The sequence below is a fragment of the Poecilia mexicana genome, unplaced genomic scaffold (genome assembly GCF_051168715.1).
Source record: "Poecilia mexicana isolate PSO_F unplaced genomic scaffold, ASM5116871v1 scaffold_10, whole genome shotgun sequence".
Lineage (NCBI taxonomy): Eukaryota > Metazoa > Chordata > Actinopteri > Cyprinodontiformes > Poeciliidae > Poecilia > Poecilia mexicana.
In genome coordinates, this window is record NW_028263379.1 from 19,258,521 (window position 1) to 19,274,666 (window position 16,146).

The window sequence follows — 16,146 nt, forward strand, 5'->3', positions numbered from 1 at the left end:
TAAAAAAGGTTGGTACTCTAACCATGCCCTCTCCCCTTGTGACAGATAAAGTTTTATCAAGGTTTTCGTGGAAGACTTTTTTTTCTTTTTTGCATTTCCATACACTCTCTCCTGTCTTCTCAGGCTCTACGAGGGGAAGGAGCAGGCTGAGTTTGAGGACTCGCTGAGGAGGCTTTTTGAGTCCATCAATAACTTGATGAGAACCGACTACACCACCACGCTCCTGCTCAGGGTAATTACACGTCTTCAAACTTTTCTGTCTCCTTCACTTTTGCTGCGTTTCCTGTCTGTCATTGTGTCATCTTTTCTTCCCCCCGCCCCCCTCCTGGTCTTTTCTGAGTTTGACAACATCGGTGCTCAAATGCTTCAAGTCGTTCCCCTTCTGACTACTTGCATCAAGATATTGAAACAGATCCAGGCACAAAGCAGCGTGGCGGGGAAATGAGATGGATCCATTTTTAAATGCGAAACGAGCCTGTTTGATGACAAAGTCACCTTCCGCAGGGGGCAAACCAGTGATTCTAACGTGTTTTGGTACGTGTGTGTCATCAGGTTGCCGCTCTGAAGTACCTGCCAACAGTACTGCATGACGTCGAGAAAGTTTTCGACGCAAAACTCCTCAGGTGAGCAAGACAAAAAGCAAAAAAAAAAAAAAAAAAACGTACAAGTGTCGTTGAGGTGTGCAGACGAATGGGACGCGTGAGAGCTGTTAGATTTCTCTTGGTTTTGTTCACTGACCTCTGCTCGCCTCATTCACCCACACACCTCTCAGTGCTTAAGCTTTACCCCTTTTAACCAGGAGATATAAATCTCATCAAACTGATGCAGAAACAAGGACAGACACTCTCAACTGCTGTGCTGCCCTTTCCGAGTGGCCTTTGCAACTTTACACTTTTATTTTTCTTTTGTCTCGTAAAAAGCTGGATGACTTGGAGTGGCCTCACTTGACCTCTCCTTGAGCCAGAATCAAACATTTATTGTACTTTTTATCCACAAAATGACATGTTTGCCCAACTCCCCTTCACTTCTTATGCTGTTTTCAGCTTCATATTTTTTAAGCATCTCTTCATTCATCTTGTGGCGGCGCAACAACTAATAGATCCATTTTCTCGGGATGACCTTTTTACGTTGCAGAAATAAGATATTAACTGATGTTTTCAGAACTATCTGCGTAGCATTTTGAAGCTTTTTGTCCTTCTAATTTCCTCATTTCACCTTTCTCTGACCTGTGTGTGTCCTTTTTATTGGTTGTGCATTATCTGCAGCCACCTGTTTATCTCTTATAGCTTCAGTATTTTTATTTTTACCACCTGACTCACAGCCGTACACAATATTTCAAAGATACCGAGGTGTAAAGTTGAAAGTCGGGACATCCGTCCTTATATTCTGTCATTCATTTTTCCCTTTCCTTCTTCTGTACATAAATCCTCTTTTCTTTTTTTTTTTCTTTCTTACTTCCTTACGCTCTCATTCACAAACCTATCAGAGCCATCTGAACTTGAAAGTAAGGTCCCCGCTGCATTTTTGATAAGATTTGCCCTCAAGCATTTTCCGCAAGCAAACTGTTTGAATTACAGTCACAGTGCAGGAGGTGGACATCAAAGCGTTCTTATATCCTCTATAGATCCTGCACGTTGTAAACTTAGCTGCAGTCTGATCCGTGTCGTGCTGCTTGCACATATTTTGTCATCTGTGCCCGTGTTTTATTGTCCTTTGCTTGGCATTTCAGATTTTAATTAGATTCGGCTCAGATTATTAGTGGGCCTGATAAGTCTCAGATGGCCGTCTGTGCCTCAGCATGTGCCCACATCGGCTTACGCACATCATAACAGCACACAAACCTTTCTGTCACGAAGGGTGTGTGCTTTATTATTTCACACTGTTAATAAAAGTTATACCATGTCGGCTGGCAAAAGATGAGAGGAACGGGGGAAAAACGGAGAGAAAGAGAAGCGACAGACGTTTTGCTGTGGCCTGAGTGTTCAGTCTTTTCCAAGTAGCGTCACGGCGACCAACCAGGCTGCTTAACTTGTTTAATTATTGAGAAATTGAATAAGAGGCGTTGGCTTCATTAATGAGCGCGCACGCTCCGGCTCATTTGTTTTTATGCGGCAAACGCCGCTCGCCTCGTGGTTCTGGTTCGTGTTTTCTATGTTCTACAAGTGTTTCCTTTAAGTGGGTTCGTGTTTTTTTAACCTTTCAGGTCAGATGACTGAAGCTGGAAATATTAACAAGGTGATTAAAATGCTGATCTTAGCTTTGAACATGGGCAAAGTGTGGCCAGACTACTTAGACAAAAATGAAATGCGATGAAACAAATGCGAATTGTTTGCACCAGATATTTCCAGGAAAACAAACATGTGTTGCTGTTTCCACATGTAATTAATTCTCCTGTCATCCGTTGCTTTCTTCCCTCAGCAAACTGCTGCACGACTTTTACTCCTGCATCCCACCTGAAAAGCTCCAGAAACAGAAGGTTTCCTCCATGACTGAAATCGTCAGCAGCCAGCTCTTCCAGAAACAAGGTGCGTCTCGTTGTTTCGGGTTGTTGTCGCCTGAGCAGCTCGTCGTTAAACGACAGCAGGCCTGACCCTGCGTGGAGAACCAGACACAAACTTGCTTCATGTCAGAAAAATGTTAGCTGATTCTGATTTAAATTCCCAGGAAATCTGTTTATTCCTCGTGGCATTATTTATGAAATTACAAGAAAAGGTCTGTGAAACGTTATCATTATTTCCAACAGAGCAGTTCAGAAGTGTCCCTGCTCCGCTTTATGGCCAGTAAAAATGTTTTTAATTCTGAAACAACGTCTTCATCGTGGTTATTCTGAAGGCTTAATGTTCCATTTTATTGGGGGACTACTCAGTCAAGCATCGTACGTAAAGGAGGATGAGCACTTTGAGCTAATTCATAGCTCAAAATTGAGCCATACTTTTCGTACAGTATTGCTTTATGGCTTGCATGACCCAAATTCATCTGCGCTTTAGACAGAGAAATGGACTCATGTTCAACTCTAGGATACTTAGATGAGCAGATTTAATCATCATTATAATCAGGTTAAATATTTAACTTCTCTGTGATAAAACAATTGCTCATTTAAATTCCCCTCACATCCAGATTTTCATGTTGACTTATATGTGTTTCATATGTTTGGTTATTAAGGAAAGACAGTTTGGGGTTTGTTGCTGTTTTGTGCTCTTGACATTAGATGTGAATACTCTGGAAGCTGATCACAGCGTTTTCCTCGGATTGACTCTGATCAGTTTTTGACGGGTTAAATCAGGTCTTTAATTTTTCGTAATAGCAAAATGCGTCAAAGCAATTCTTACCTTGAACCATTTACGTGTCATAAATGAGCCGACTGACTGTGCTTTAATGAATTTTTTCTTTCTGATTTAATAAGAAACCTAGGGGACATTTGAACCAAATTCCTGCCCCTTTGAAAGAAAACCCCAACATTACCTAAAACATCTGTTTTAGATGCTTTAGTCTTGAGAGATCTCGAACAAAAACCAGAAACCATGAAGCCCTAAAATAGAAAGATAGCATAATAAATATATATTTTATTACTATAGCGACATGCATGTTTATTTTGATGGAAAGAAATCTGAACTATCTTTTTTTTTTTTAATTCTCCCAATTTTCACTGCATCAACATTAACCATCTAAATCCATATATTTTTATTGCAGTTCAATTTATTTAAGTCATATTTTCTCCACCTACAGTTACAGTTAAACCAACCTAAACCCGTCCTTCCTCACCATCAGTTTTTACATCCAGACCACAGATGTTGGATGTTTATATTCTAACATACGAGTTTAGGCCTATAAGGTTCACCCACAGCCGTATCACAATCAGAGCAACGGGCCCAGTTAGATGCCATCTTATTACAATCAGTCCAAGTGGCACTGTTAATGTTGACCTTCGACTGATGGTAAATGTCTCTACCTGTGATTAACCTGTCTGGAGGTTAAAAATAACAGACCTGAGCAGAGATTTAAAAGGCATCAGTGGCTTCTAACGGAACGATTTCTTCATGTTGTATCGATTCTAAACTCCTGTGTGGACTTTTGAAACGTGGACCAGTCTAATACATATGTGTTAATAGAATATCAATCTAATCTATCTCTCTGTTAAGGGAGGTGTATCATCTATTGATTGTTAAAAAAAAACAAAAAAAAACACACAGGGTAGGACGTGTTTCCAGAGCCTTTCGTTTCGACTTTTCTAAACCTGTCTGATTTTAGACTACAACTACCTTATTTTAACACATTTACAAGAGATTTTTTCTCATTGATTCCAAACCTTTAAAGCCTGCCATGCATCAGTGATTCCCTCCTCTCCCTCACAGCCTCCTTTTAGACCTGTTAAAGCCATTTAATTTTCTTGTACCGAGCTGATAAATTGTTGTTTTCCCCACTGAGGTCCAAATAATGATGGATGACATCGATCAAATGCTGTGATGTTGTGTACACAATAATTGGAACGATAATTTGACTTCTTTTGTAGACTCTAAAGGGTTGCGGTCGACAGACGTGGCTTCAAACAGAACCTGGCCTGTGCAAGACGGATTCATAGAAAATCTGATTAGCTGTTCTTGCTTTGTCCATGACTGCATCTCATTGTTTTCGCAGTGGTGGTTAAGGTGCAGCTGCACTGAGGATTTTTGCTAGACTGTCGCTGCAACCCAAATTTGTAGCTAACATGGGCCCAGAATATGGTTCTTTGGTATTGATCGTGGCTCAGATGATTGATTCTCCAGGGGTGCAGCCCTCTGGCTTGCTGACAAAATGCTCTGACTTATACTCTGTCACTGAAAACAGAGGGAGAAAGAAAAAGGCAGAGAAAGGATATACAGAACAAGGAAAACAAAAATCTGCACCAAACTGTCCATGAAGCTATCAAAGAGCACATCAATCTCGGCTAGCAGATATTAAAGTATCTCCGACACAGTATCTGTTCAGATACTGCAATGCTTGTTAATATTCAAGCAAAACCTGGTGAACGACAGATTAGATGTGATAAAGCAGTGAAGGGAAGGGTGGGGTAAATGGATTTGCAGAACAACAAAACAAAATGAGGAATGGAGAGCCAGTGGGCCAGGCAGATGAGCAAAATGTGAGAGGTAGATTACAGATTAATCAAAAAGAAATAAAGGATACAAGAAACATAATGCAACGAGAAAAAAAGAAAGGCGTTTTAGTTGTAAGTTCATACTTTCAGCTACAAATACCATTTAAACTTTGAGTTTTGAATAGGTTCTAATGTGATAAATATGAGAGAGCCTTCGCATACCTTTTCTAAATCTCATAAATACTCTCATTTTATGAGTGTAAGCTGAGCTAGAATGAGAAATAATTAGTCTGATTTAGTGATGGTGAGTCTTTTAGACATAAAAAAACCCTGGTTTTAACTGTAAATGTGATGTACACGAGTGACAGAAATGTCTGAAATTAAAAACAGTCCTAGCTAATGTATCAACAATGTTTATGACACAGATATATACCAAGTCATATACACTTAAAAGTACCATACTTATTGTTTTCATGTTGTTCTGGGATTTAACAAAAGCAAATTATTACATACTGGTAAAATTGTTGCATTTTTTTATTTACTTTATGACAATGTGTGGCTCCAACTGTGCATTTTTACCACAACACGTTACATTTTAGGTTTCATGAGTTGAAATCAATTAATTTGTGATGTAGATCGAACTGTTTTTTGTGCAATTTCATTATATTTCATTCAAAACAGGCTAAATAAAAACTATTGGCATGACTGGAATTTGCCGGTTGGTAGCAGCTGATATCATGTCGCATTTCCTGCATTTTTTTTTTTTTTTTGTGCATTACTCTAATTTCATTTTTTTTTTTTTTGTACCTATCTGCTTTTTCCATTTCAGTCCCAGCTTTCCCAAATGAGGGTTGACACTCAGTCTAATTGAGATGCATTTTAGTGTTGGGATGCTAATCAGCGGGCTTGTATAGTCACAGACCCTTCGTTCAGCAGACAGAATGTATGCAGCAGACTTAAATTACATATTTATAATAGCTAATGGCCTGGTGTCCTATCACTGCACAGTAATGCATATTTAATATCCCCACCTGTCTGTCCAAATAGACCTGCCAAGCTCACTCTTCAGGGAAAAATATCGAATCCACTGACTCCCCTCGCTGCGGAAGGGGATGCTGTGTTGAGTGGGGAACGGTTGCTGCTTCAGATTTGACTCAGCAGCACAAGTTTGTTTTTCCTGCGCTTGTGTGCTGCTACAGCACAAGTTCAAGAGGTGTTTTCTCTCTATGCGTGTCATTTCCTGCCAACTGACTTGCACGCATCTTTTTGCAAAATCTCAAACAAACGGCAGGTTTCGTGAGAGGTGAAGTGTGGAAATAAAACGCATCCTGAACAAGAGTGGATCTGATTAGACATCTGTGAAAGTCAGAGTAGTGTAGCTCCCTGAATAACATATGTAGCATTATCTTAAAATTATATATGACATTCCTTGTTTTTTTTTCTTAGTAGTTAAGTTCAAGAGTATTTTTTATGTCTATATGGATTCATGAATGAGTCAATTTCCCCCCTTTAATTCCAGTTTTAAATATTGATACCTCTGTCCATCTTATTAATGTTATTTGCTCCTGTGCTTGACTTTATTATGACCGGTTTTATCCGGGGGCAGTATTTGAAGAGATTTAGACTCTTTGCCCCACACTCACTCAGAAATGCTCATTGGACTTATTCAGCACACGCTCCAGGGATTAAAAGTCTTGGCAAGCACATAGTGTATCTCCACACAGACATGCTCAATATGTACATGCTCATGCCAGTCCACATGCGCCGACAGACATGTGCATCCTGTCATGTGGGTTAATCTGGCTTTGAGACCAAATTAAATTCACAAGGCGCATTATGGCTCAATTCGGGCAAATTATCATTTCATCAGGCAATCACTGAGACAGATTGAGAGCATCAACTCTGATGAAGTGAAAAAAAAAGAACGAGAGATCAAGGAGGACATGAAGTAAATGCAAAGGATGAGTCAGTTGTTGTTTTTTTTAGCCTTTCCGCTGAACAAAGTGAGTCAAATTCAGTCCACGCAGTCTTTTTTTTTTCTACTACAATCTGCCTTGTTGTATAAACATGAGCAGTTGAAAACAAACTGAACATAAAGTAAGACAGAGAGAGGCTTAAAGATATTCACACAATTTGACCTGTCACATGTTTTGCCTCATTATACCTTCAGCGTATGATATAATATTTTTTGACAGAGAAAAACAAGGCAGTGTCTGACTTTAAATTGGTTACATTGTTTTATTTTGTTTTGTTTTGTTTTTTTCAAATAATAATCTGAAAATGGACAGTTTGAGTTAGGTGAGTAAGAGTGTCAGATAAGTAGTTAAACAGCCAATCGATACTTTCATCGAGCTGCAGGTCCACAGCCCCAGTGGGAAGATCTGTCAATGGGACAAGTAGTTATGTGCTTCACGAATCTGGCTTTAATAGATGAATGGCAAGATGAGAGAAACTCATATAAAGTTTGGTAAAAAAATTGATACTCATTTCTCCCTGAACACAGTACTCCATCGCTCTCCATGATAGTGGCAGCATCATGCTGTTGGCATAGATATACAGAGCAAACTAAGGGACAATTGCAGGTTAAACCCTGTTAGAGAACACTGAAGACATGAGACTGGGGTCAAAGGTCTTCTGGCAGTAGAGCAACTCCAAACATAGTCAAGGCATAGTCATATCTTTAAAATGCCCCCAAGCTACAGACAATTTAAAATTTACAGCACTACTTGAAGTGTCTTATTAGGTTTAAATGACATTGACATATAAAAAAAAGTATTTCAGTCTGTATGTGCAAAACCGATAGACATGCCATAACTAAAGATTAGGTTATGTGTGTGTTGGAAAGAACAAAATGTTTGATTCCAACTTCCTCCAGAATGAGTGGAATATTTGAAGAGATATGAACACGTTTGGGAATCATGATAATGTCACATTGCTGAAAAATTAGATCCTGGCTGCATTAAAATGTTTTTATTTTTTTTATTTTTTATCTTTTATCAATTAGTATAAAAGGCAGCAGAGTCATTACTTGAATTACTTTTGTTCTACTGCCACACGTCACAGAACACTGTTGACACCAGCATGTGTATTTCCCCTGATTTAATTACTTAGTAGAGGTGTACAAGTGTTTGATGAATATGGGTGAATGATGCAGTGTAGAGTTATTATTTTTCAGGATTTAATCATCGCTGAGTGTTCACAGTTCACAGTTGTGCCTAGTTTCTCTATCAGCAATATTGATATGTCACCGTAGGCTCCTTGTTTGCTCTAAAACAGCTAAAAGTGCAAAAATAACCTCGCAACTTTGTGTGTTCTGCCTACAAAAACATAAATCTTCAATGCTCACTTTTTATCAAGGGACATTATGGTTGTGATATGCTACATATAAAGGTTGAGCTTATACCTTAGCAAGTGTACGCAAGGCACCTCAAGAGTCTTGCAATTACTGTGATGTATTTCTAGCACTTGCCATATCAACGCAGCAGCTTGAGCTGTAATTTCAAATCTGTCTTCTGAACTGCAGCAGTGAGCGTGTGGGCAGGAGCGTATGTAACAGGTTGCTTGTTCGTCAGAGAGCTCTTCTGTGCATCATGGTGCATTTGTAAGTCGAAATCAGAGCTGGAATCATAACACAGACGTCAAATTACAGTCCCTGCAGGCTGTCGCAAATTACTTCCCTCTGCTCTGTCACATTTTCCTGCTTATGAGCCGACTTGTATTTAGTTGACATTCCATTCTTTCCCCTTCCCTATTTTTGTAGTAAATGCAGAATGACAACATATTAGCATTTGCTGTATCACTGCAAGGTTCAGGCTATGCACAGACGCGCATCAAGAGTGATGGCGAATTCTCCAGAGGGCCATAAACGTAAATGACGTTCAAGTAGTGACGTATTTGTAAAAGTCTTATGCCGTGGTTTGACAGCAGACGAGCCATCTGCTGCATGTGATTTTAAAATGTTGCTCAAGCCGACCCAAAATAGCTGCACTTATTGTGGAGCTTTGGCTTGATGGGCTTAGAAGGTTAATGAGAGTGGAAGAGGTAGTGGCTGTCATTCAATCTCTGTAGAGCCCTCAGTTTGGGAGGATGTGATCGGACAAAACGAGGGATGGATGAGACTAATGGAGTAAAGTGAAGGGAGTTTAATCATTTTGGGAAATGCCTCTGCCTCACACCTTCCTTCCGTCTCATTTATATTCCCGTTGCCTGAGCCTGTGGGGCGATTTCAGTGGAAACTGAATGCAGACAAGGACAGCAGAGGGACATGACGTGGGGATATAATTCATGTGGTACAGATGTGCAAATGTGTCAATGTTACACACAGATGGAAGGCAAAGTTACGCAGAGCTCCCGTTTTGGTCTGAAGCCGTCTTAGATCAATTTCCCAGCTTAGAGGAACGCATTGTTACAGAGAGTGCTAAAAGCCAAACGTCCCATTGGATGCTCACTTATTGTCCAACAGCAGCAATGACAGACAAACTGGATCTACTTCGCTAATATATCATGAGCAGAGATTTAGGGCTTGAGCATAAGTGCCTTGCCCTGTTATTCAATCAGAACACACACAAAGCTGGATTTGATAAGAAAGATCAGATACAGGCTTAGCTAGAGCCAGCAGCTTTGTGACATAATGCTTTCTGGTTGTGGAATAAATCAACTCATCTGCCAAGGCATTGACTTGCTAGATACATTGAATTCGTCTACTACTAACCCGCTTTGGTCTAGGTTAAAATAACTAATTATGCTAACAGATTAAAAGGTATCAAAGTGTTGGTATTTAATAGATTGAACAATTAAAAGGTGGAGTTGCACTAAAACAGGTAAAAAATAAATTAAAACTAAAAAATCTCCATAATTAAACTGTTTTACATTTTGACATTGTACAACTAAATTGTTTCATTTATTTTATTGGGATTTCATGCGACACACAACAGAATACATATAGTTCTCAAGTATTAATACAAATAAAGCTGTTCTATGAAGGCCTGTGAACAAACAAGATCTAAAAGACCCCAAAACACACCAGATAGGTCAGAGGTCATTTGTGGAAAAGTTAAAGCGTTGTTGTATTATATTGAGCAATATCCCAAGCTTAGAAAATACTACGGAGCTCTCTCCCATCAATTAGCCGAAAAGAGAGCGTAACACAACTACAGACCTAAGCTAACAGGCCAGGCTGGGAAAAAATAAGTAAACAAAAAGAAAAAGGCCAGAGGCTCGTGATAAAGATGGAGGAGCTGCAGAGATCCACAGAATATGCTGACAGAACAAGTTGTTCCTTCAAAAAATCAGATCTTTTACAGAAAATCTTTAAAACAAAGTTATGAGAAATTGAAGAAAGTCAGAAGAAGTGTGTGCAGTTTGCTGCAAGCTGCGTAAGATATACAAAAAATGTGTAAAATAGTAATCACACGAGACCATAATTGAACCTTTCAGCTAAATGCAAAACACCATGTGGAGTCAAAATGATCACTTCATACCAGCCCAACACACTATCATTATAGTCAGAAATGATGGGTGGATAATGCTGAGGGGATGCTGCTCTTCAGTGGAAAGCAGGATGTTGAAGGGAAGATGGATGGAGCTGAAAACAGAACAATCATGGATGGAAACCTGTCAGAGGGAGCAAAAGACCTGAGCTGAGTGGAGAGGTTCACCTTCTGACAAGACCATAAAAAAAATATGTCTATGTCTACAAGTAGTTGCTTTAAAGAATATTATTGTGTTAAAATGACCTAAATGAACAACTTATCTAATTCAGATTTGAAGGGTGTTATTGATCTAAGCTGACCAGTTTGGAGATATTTTGCAAAAGTAAAAAGGCAAAAAAAAAAAGAAAAGAAAAAAGAAGAATTGTCCTGAAATTCAAAGAAGGTGCAGTTATAATGTCCCTAAAATACTTGCAGCCTTTGTTTCAGCACACAGTGGTTGTAAAAAGTCCCGATTCAAGGTGACCGGAGATGCATGAATTCATACTTTCCACACTTTTCTTACAGTTAACAGGTATGGACTTGCAAAATGTACATATTGTTTTGTTTAGCCATCTCATTGCATTTGTTGTCCTCAAGTGACAAACTGTGAAAAGATTTAATGGCAATGATTTTTTTATTTTATTTATTTTTTTGCAAGGTATTGTATGAATGACTAAACGAATAGTAAAAGAAACAAGTGACAAAACAAGCGCGGAGCCTTCTCGTTTACTGAACCACACTCCTTTCTGTCGCTAACTTTGCAACAGCATAATGTGCAAAACATGACAGCGAGTCATGACGAACAGCTGTTTAATTCAAGAAAGCATCCTTTGAAGCCACTATTGAATGCGATTCTGCTGTCACCGTTTGGTCTGCCTAGTCTTATCAACATCATAGCAGCAAATACAGTTAAAAAATGTCCTTTAAAGCATCATTGCCAGTTTGTATTAACGTCATTGACTTGTTTGCAGTTTTAGGCAGTTCCTTCACAAAACAATATGATGTCCTCCGTTAACATTCTACGCCATCTTTTCTTCCTTTGACAAATAATGCATGTCAGTGTCGGCAAAGTCCACAAACGGATGAAATGTGTGACTTCAAATGCAGAGCGGCACCTTAAGACGGTGCAAGGGGGAAAAGTAAGAAAGGAGGGAGGAATACAAATGAAAAATGGAGGGAGAATGGATGATAGGAAACACCCACAGTGACATGAAAGAGACATTTAGTCATTGCAGAGCGAGACGACATTTGGCATGGTCCCATCCCCCTTTCAACTCAGAAGATTTACTTGTCGCCGTGCCTCTGAACCTCCTCATTATCATCTTCCCTATCACTCTATCTTTCCGACAGCAGAGAACGACAGCCAAAGGAGGGATGAGACAGGGATGGAGAGACAGAGGAGGGAAAGTCTGATTTACATACCTCTTAGAAACTGAGATTGCATCTCATTATTGCGTGCTATAGATTATTGTGTTTGGCAGAAAAAAAGGTGGGAAAAAAAAAAAAAAAAAAAGGAAGCGAGAAGCAATGAGCTGGCTCCTGAGCCATCAAAGCTCCTCTCTGTGTGTGGCGACAAGCCAACGCCGGCGACTGTCTGCCATTTCAAACTTGGTAACCCAAACACATAACCGCGCGTTCACACATCAAGAAACACATCCAAGCGTTTACACATCAAATCGCAACAAAGCACCCAAATCAGACACAGACAGAATGATTCAGACCGGGCACAATACGCTGGAATTAATAATCACCATCTGGGCTTAAGGTTGGAAAAAAAAAAAAAAATAGACATTTTGATTTGAATGTAAATGAGTCCACAAGGTTCTGTTGGTGTAGGCTTTGTCCTGCATATCCGCACCTGTGTGTATGCCCTTAATTGTGCAGTGATCTGTGCAGATCCACACCGGTGTGTTGCCACAAACAACACACTGATACAATTTATTGAAAGCCAGAAACGAGTAAAATTCATTCCTGTGTTTGAGGCAAGATCCTGATTTCCATTTATCTGTCGGGGCAGGTTGGCGAAGCTTTCTTCCACAGCATGGCTGAATTGATTTATTGCGCTGTTGCACCACAGGCAATGACCTGCAACATGTAAGTAAATCACGCAGGCAAGAGGAATGTAGAAGTGCTGGAATGTTTCAAAGCGCATGCATTAGTGAATTAACCAACATTCACTTCAGTTAGAGACGGAGCACAACGCTTTCTTTAAAAAGTTTATAAATATATTTAATTAGACAAATATATGACCTGTCCAGAATGTATCCCACCTTTCGACCACTGGGCGCTGGAGAGCCCCCATGAAACCACGCGGGATTTGAACTGGTATAGAAAATAGGTGGATATTAGAATGTGCTCCGTCAAGCTGGGTTCCAGTGCATTCTAATTGTTCGCACTGTCGCCTTGCAATAAGAAGGTCCATATGTTTAGATCCTTTCCATTGTCTTTATTGGTGGAGTTTGGATGTTTCCCCTGTAAGTGCATATCTTTTGTGTGGTATTCCAGTCCAGAAACTACAACCCAAAAAATGCATTGTTGGGTTGAACTGACTGCACAAAACAGCTCTGCGTTGTGTGTGTGTTCATATTTTTCATCTTGTGTGTCTGTGTTACCCTGTGATGGACTAGCATCCTGTCCAGAGTGAACTCTGGGTCTTCATCATTGCCTGCTGCTGACTTGCACTGACGAGCCTGTGACCCTTTAAGATTGAGCAGGAATAGAAAATGGAAGGATTGATGTCAGAATCTGTGGCTGAAGTGGTAAATGGTGTGCATGTTCATTTGTTGCACCTTGAGGGTGGGGACCATTTTCTCACCCGGTCACAGCAGAGAAAAACACCATCTGTAGAAATGAGGCATTTTCTATGTCTCGGTTCTGCATGAGACATAGACAGAACCAGCAGTTTTGCAGTTGTAGAAATGAATAAGTTAGCCGCGTAAAATAAATACATGGACAGTATGGATTCTTTCTACCTGTGTCTATGGAATGTTTAATCTTTTTCATATCCTGGTTCTTCCCTTTTATCGCCCCTTTCTACGCAGGTTAAGACTCTTAGGAAATCTCTCTTTTTTGCATCTTTGCACCATTACAAATTAGTAGCCTGTGGGCCTGTGCAAGTACAGCTTAAGTTTATGGGATCAGGAGATACAGTGTGCAGCCTTTCCAAAAGAAGTGGCAAATGTTTTTACAATATGTTATATTTTACAACATATTGTAAACCACCTGAGTTAGACAAGAAACCATTTAAAAATACTTGACATTCATAGTATGTTTATCCCCACTTTGTGAAGGAAATAATCCCATAGCTGGTGGTTGAAAGCATAGTGTGTAAGTATTTCTTGTTTCAGTCAGAAATAGATCTTTATTTGCTAGTTATAATATGTAAATGTTTACATATTTATAATTTCAGGAGCCTTAATAAGATTCTCAAATATTATTTATGCTCTTGACTCTCAAATCTCTCAAATAAGGATGCCCGACATAAGTAAACTAAAAGAGCATTTATAAATGATTGGTTCTGTGACATTTAGAACTGCAAGCAGATGCGGACTAAAGGAAATACTTTTGATTGTTCAAACAAGCTTACCACAAGTTTTGGCTGTTTCATCAGTGTTATTAACGTCGCTTGTTAGATTGATGAAAAATGCAAGTACTTGCATTCTACATAGGCTCTGTCAAAACGCTTTTCTTTGTGGAGCTGATTGTGGACAGAGAAATTACAGTGGTGCAAAATGTTTCTGCTGCAGGTGAGGGCTGCATGATTGTAAAGCATAAATATTAACCAACATTATGCTAATCAACTTTGAAATCTGTGGTTTTATGAGAAATGGGTCACTGCAGTCCTTGTACACTGCTACTACATTTTTGTTGTGCCACATCTTTTATTTTTGTTATTTTTTATTTTTATTTTATTAGTCATTTCAGCAGTTTGTCAGCGCACAACAAATTAAAGCTGACTTTTTCGTGACCAGAGTAGGAGCAAGAAGAGCATAAATACAATCCAAGCTATCTGTTGAAAGTTTAAAGTGGAATCACATGTTGTATCTACTGCCCTTGGTTTGTTTTCTATTACCGGAGGACACATTCTTGTTTGATTGTGATAAGATAAAATTTCAACTAGAAATTGAAATTGAAATTGAATCGGCTGAACAATCAGTCGTTCAAGTTTGCGAAATGAGTTGTTGCAAATAATTTTTGCCAAGTTGAAATGTTGAAGAACAAAATGTATAAATTTAGAGGTCCTGGTTTGCAGCCTTCATACACACACACACACACACACACACACACACACACACACACACACACACACACACACACTCTTCTAATCACAACACCCCAAAAGTAACAGCTGGGTTTGATTGTTACGTCAGTGTAACTGAAACAGGTGAAGCCGGGTTTACTTTCGCCGCCGTGGAACAAAGCGTGCAGGTCCGTAGATTCAGAGTTACATCCTCCCCTGAAGGCAGACGGATTAATACTTAAGCTCAAAACAACAGTGGCATGAAGCACAACCCACCGTGTTGTATCTGGAAGGGCAAAAGATGAATTTCTGCCGTGGTGGATTAACCAGATTTAGCAGGGTTTCTAGGTAAATAGTCAGCTGGTAGCATCTCAGGCATTAGCTGCTGTCAACAATTACTCATCCAGGAGGAACACCTTTGCATATAGAAATGAGTGACATGGTTCAAGTTGTTCATCTTGCTGAAACAGACACAATATTTTTCAAATGCTTTATTTGAATATGGAAATGTTCATGTTTTATGTGGACTTTATAGACATTTTTTCAGTCTAAATTGAAAAATGTACAGAGTTTGTGGAGAGGGGCGTGGTGGATTTGGTGTGGATTTGCTGGGTTGCTCGCGGTTCTAGTTATTTAGTTGTGCCTTTATGTTGTTTTAAAATGATACACATCAGATTTTTTTTCTGTCTCTGCTCGACTTATTTAAAAGTGTTCCATCTGAGGTCTTGGAGGTCTTCAGTCAGTCATCTATTTTCTGATCCCTTAGCGATTCGCTTTTATGACTTTGTGTTGCTGAGATTAGTTTGCGTTGAGGGTCCAGCAGCAGGCAATGAAGGCTTTTGCTCAGTTAATAATGGGCCTAATGAGCATGAGCCCAAATGAGCTTTTAATGGTCTCTGTCTACCTAAGGCTGCAGAAAGAGGCATGGGGTGGATGATGTGAAGTAGCAGAAAGATGGAGAAGGAAGACATGCAGGGGAGGGGTCAGGGCTATGAGAGGGATCAGTTATTCATAAACACATTGGGAATATATGTCGTTTCTACTTGTAAACAGATAATAAATATTTTCTGCTGACAGATTGCGTTCACACTCGCTCGTAACGGGCTTTAGTTCTGCTGACTTCAAAAAACATTAAAAGGATAGCCTTGTTAAAGGAGCATTACGCTCATTTCTACTGGCAACGAGCTCTGCAGTTCTTGTTTGCTGTGAGCTTGTAGTGCACGAAGGCAGCTCTTACTGGAAATGGGGCAGCTTTTTTCAGACCTTTTGGGAGACTATAAGCTCAAAGTTTTTGCAATATGTTTTCAACATAATTCAGACTTTAAACTTGTTAAACATAAGTGACGCCTGAGCTGAAAACA

At 39.5% G+C, this 16,146-nt stretch overlaps 1 protein-coding gene across 1 annotated transcript in view; it reads left to right on the forward strand.

Moving 5' to 3' along the window:
• Nucleotides 1-16,146, forward strand: part of dock2 (dedicator of cytokinesis 2) — a 102,203-nt gene that overhangs the window by 22,673 nt on the left and 63,384 nt on the right. The window contains exons 22-24 of the mRNA XM_015001292.2: nucleotides 124-232; nucleotides 553-623; nucleotides 2,419-2,525. Of these exons, the coding sequence (XP_014856778.2) occupies nucleotides 124-232; nucleotides 553-623; nucleotides 2,419-2,525 (287 nt within the window). The remainder of the gene's footprint in view (nucleotides 1-123; nucleotides 233-552; nucleotides 624-2,418; nucleotides 2,526-16,146) is intronic.